The sequence below is a fragment of the Macadamia integrifolia genome, chromosome 5 (genome assembly GCF_013358625.1).
Source record: "Macadamia integrifolia cultivar HAES 741 chromosome 5, SCU_Mint_v3, whole genome shotgun sequence".
Lineage (NCBI taxonomy): Eukaryota > Viridiplantae > Streptophyta > Magnoliopsida > Proteales > Proteaceae > Macadamia > Macadamia integrifolia.
The window spans coordinates 29,755,034-29,759,251 of record NC_056561.1 but is presented as its reverse complement, the minus strand read 5'-3'; the positions used below and the strand labels follow the sequence as shown (position 1 = coordinate 29,759,251).

General features: G+C 35.5%; 1 protein-coding gene across 2 annotated transcripts in view; it reads left to right on the top strand.

Moving 5' to 3' along the window:
* LOC122078789 (haloacid dehalogenase-like hydrolase domain-containing protein 3) overlaps window positions 1-2,519 on the top strand; it is a 4,515-nt gene extending 1,996 nt beyond the window's left edge. Inside the window, exons 4-9 of one of the 2 annotated variants that reach the window (XM_042644920.1) lie at window positions 118-201; window positions 304-379; window positions 493-565; window positions 976-1,049; window positions 1,270-1,363; window positions 2,147-2,519. In XM_042644920.1, the coding sequence (XP_042500854.1) occupies window positions 118-201; window positions 304-379; window positions 493-565; window positions 976-1,049; window positions 1,270-1,363; window positions 2,147-2,213 (468 nt within the window). In that variant the 3' untranslated portion in view covers window positions 2,214-2,519. Of the gene's footprint in view, window positions 1-117; window positions 202-303; window positions 380-492; window positions 566-975; window positions 1,050-1,269; window positions 1,364-2,036 lie in introns of both variants that reach the window. The other variant, XM_042644919.1, reaches the window with a different exon arrangement.
* The last annotated feature ends 1,699 nt before the right edge of the window (window positions 2,520-4,218 follow it).

Genomic DNA, 4,218 nt, shown 5'->3' with positions numbered 1-4,218 from the left:
AAAAAAAAAAAAAAAAGGTACTTTTAACACCTAGGTGAGTGATGTCGTCTCTATTTCATAACGATCAGAACCTTTTTTTTTCTATCCCCTTGTCTTAAATCTTGGTGGTGCTGGTAGGGAGATGGACGGCCATTTTGGAGGCTGATTGTTTCTGAAGCAACAGGATGCTCAAATGACAATTATTTTGAAGAAGTATATGAGGTAAACTTTCTTGCGCTAGGTAACTCTTACCATCAACTGGATGCTACTATAAATTGAAAACAAGATGTTTTCATCTGAAGTTTCAATTGTTGCTTTCTTCAGTACTTTGCAAATGGTGATGCTTGGCGTCTTCCAAGTTCAGCATATGAAACATTATGCTTTCTCAAAGATGCTGGAGGTCATATTCACCAAGTATTTTCTGTCTTTCTCTGTTAGTGTGTCATTAGAAACTGAATATTGCTGTGTATTTCTTGCTTTTCTTTATTTCTAACCCTGTAAACAGTAATGCAGTTAAGTTGGCTGTTGTCTCCAATTTTGACACCCGCTTGAGGGGACTGTTGAAGGACCTCAATGTTGTAGATCTGTAAGCTTCACTGCTCCTTATTTCATTCATCATATGAGGCTAGCATGGAAGCAGGCTTTTCATGCCTTTATTTTGGAGACCGTGATTTGTTTAGGAGCAACAAACTCTACTTAAAATCTATTATCTATATTTGGATTTTGTTGACTGCTGGAATAATTGGTAGGTTTGACCTGGGGGAGGCTTTACCTGAGTGAAAGTGGAAAGATATATTTATTTACTTGTCTTGTTTCTGTTGGTTGAACATGCATGCTTGTAAATTGTAATAGAGTTTGGGATGTCAGTTGACAGCAGATTCTTTATTCTTGTTGATGTTAAACCATCTCTTCTTATCCTCGACAAAGGAAAGTCTATATCCGTGCAGCCAACTATAGTTTAAATGGGAAACTATGTAATTTTTGGTGTTTTTTCAGGTTTGATGCCACTATTGTATCTTCAGAGGTTGGATACGAAAAACCAGATGCCCAAATCTTCAGAGCTGCTTTAGGTTTGTTTGGATACAAATATTACTTTTATTTATGAAGTAGGCAAAATGTACTACTTCTATGCATCTTGTTAACTCTCTGTGGTCATATCATATATTAGTATGATATTGTGATTTGTCCAGGAATTGCCATTCAAATGACGAGCTTCATTGTTTTTACTTCATGCACCTATGAGCTTGGAAGTTTCATCTATATGTCCATGTGATTGTTTGACATTTGTAGATCACATCTGTGTGGAAGCTGGCAAAGCAGTACATGTTGGAGATGATGAAAAAGCTGATAAGGTTGGAGCCAATACCATTGGGATCGATTGCTGGTGAGTGTATGTTTTGGGTGATATTGCATATATCTTGTCGTAGACTCGATTTTATCCATTCCTTGTCTGGGAACTTCAATGGCATGAATACACCATGCAAAAGTCATAATCTTGATAATCGATAATCCGTATGGCTTCTAGTCTTAATACTTGTCAAAATTGGAAATTTTCTTTATTTGTCTAAAAAGGAGGGTAGTAATCCCTTACATAGCTATTAGAGAAAAATTGGTGGGGCTTGAAATCACCAAACCTTTGAGAGAAAAAAGAAGTAGCACCAACTGGCAACTGCTAGCATCTGTGCTGCTTTGATTGAGGATCTCATATAGTAGACAAAGAAGATTCATCAAAATTCTTCATCAATTGCCCAATATTTGATAAAAGATTCTAGCAGCCCTCCAGTGAGAGTCATCTCCTTGGATGTTAGACTTTAACCGATTTCTGGCAGTCTGAAACGAACATAATATGCTGAAGAGGTATACTTATTACATAGCATACCCTGTCTGCATGAAAACACTTGGTTGCTATGAAGTCTCATTTGAATGGAAAACCATATTTGAGTGGAAAGCCTCTTCTTTTACGTGAGATGGCTTAGACTTTTCTGATCATGCTAATTTTTGGCATATGTATCTTGAGTTGGGATCCATTCTTTCTGATCCTCTGACCACTGATGCAGGCAGCAAGATTTGGGTGCCCAAGTCGCTCCAACTTTCAGCACATCTTATGTTTTTTGGCTTATTGATGTTGTCTTATCTTCTTCCATAATGCATGTAATATGAATGACAGGTTGTGGGGTTCAGATGTGAAGACCTTTGTGGAGATAAGAGACCGCATCCTCAGATCAGACCCATAGCTTCTATTGAATTTCAAGTGTCGTTCTCCCAGCATTCTTTCTGTCAAACATGGTCTTCCATCAATGTTGCGAGGTTTCTGATGAGCTACAATAACGACATGTCCTACCATGAATAAAGTTAAAGAAAAACTAAAGGGGACTGGTAGGAATGCAAGTGCTTGCACACATCGTTTGTACAGTGTTTTTGAATTCCGGATTATATAGAAACTTCAATAAACTCATATTCCTTATGCTGCATTTCGTATGTTTGTGGAAGGACTTACACTTTGATGATGAATTGGGAGATATTTTCTGTTTGCTTCTAGATTCCTGATTTCAGTTTGTCAACAGAAATAGGGAGAGGGTTCTCAGAGCAGGTGGCATAGGAAGTGAACCAATGTGCAGCAATGAAACAGATTCTCTACATAAGAGGTTAGAGAGGTCATTTCATGAGAGGCGACTAATGTACCATTCACTGTTGGCTCAAAGAACCTATTCCCATAGGAATAGTACATACATCATTTTATGACATTATTGGCAAGACCACGATAAGGGGGAAAACAGAGGAGAGAAGGAAATGGAAATAATCGGAAGTAGATAAGCAGTTAAAATGTATGATATGTTCGGTTGAGGAAGAGCCGTCGCTCTATTGTGGAAGCATTGGTATCTAAAACCACTTTTCTTGAGGATAGAAGTCTCGCGAATATGGCCTTAGTGAAAATGGGAACGGGTATGGTGCGGGTTTTAAATGGTGAAATCAACCGTAGGATCCAACATTAATCCAATATCAATTCTAAATTCATTTACCATATAAAAAAAATATTCAAAGTTATATTGAGCAACATGGCTTAGATGTTGTTCATTATTATTAATATAGTCAACACAATCCCAGAATGATGCATGTTCAATTGGAGTTGCAAGTCATTACTTTAGAAATACTTTTCAGCAAATGTATAAGTTTTTAGCTCAATTTCGGGGTCTATGCATTAAGTTTGAGTTGAAAGTGATATCATCACAAATGTAGTCTTCAAGTCAACTTTACGTTGGTGAAAGAATCAAGTCAATTAGAGAGAGAGAGATGGTTAGTTAAATAGCAATTATGTTCAACATGTCTAATTAAAAGAAAAAGAAACATGTTCTAAAAGCACTTAAAATGGAAATGCCTACCATTTACTTTTTTTCCATTATGTTTTGAAAAACAAACGGCAAAACACATTTAAAATGGTAAAAACAGCAACACCGCTTTAAATTCGTTTTTGCTAAATATGGATATGACCCCTTACTGTTGGATCTAAACTACCCCTCATTTTGGGCATCTGACAATGCTAATGCCCATGATGAAGGGATTTTTTTTCACCATGGGTAATGAGAAACCCTATTATTTACTTAATATCATCTTTTGCCCTTGCCATCAAAATAAGATAAAAGAAGAAAATTAATATCAGTGAGAAGAAAAATTCAACACCGTAAAGACTAAGAAGAATATTCTTTCTTTTTCAATTACAAAAGTAGAGTTATTATTATTATTATTATTATTGTTATTATTACTCATCAAATAAGCATCGCATAAGGGAGAAAAAAAATATCATTTACACCACTCTATGGAGACCTCCCTTGATATGCCTTTTTGAGCTAAACTTGAGTCAAAACTTACCAATGGTAGGAGAAAACATTCCCTTGGATCTATCATGGGTGAAATTTCATGCTCCAACTTCATTGAAGGGTCTACCATGTTAGGATTTTTTACTTTCGTATTTTCAATTGTTAAATCAAGTTTTTTCTAAAGTTGACAAAATTAAATTTTCAACCAATCTCTTTTGGGCTATGTTGGTAGCCAAGAGAATGAAAAGAAAAAAAAAAGAAAAAAGAATCTAGAAAAGAAATGAAAAGAAAAGAGAGGAAAAAAAATGAAAAGGGGAGAAAAAAAAAATGCGAGTTTGATTACCAATAGAAAAGAGAAAAAGAAAAAGAAAAGAAAAGTTTTTATATTTTCTCATGTTTTCTTGTGATTTTAGCGAAGAATTTT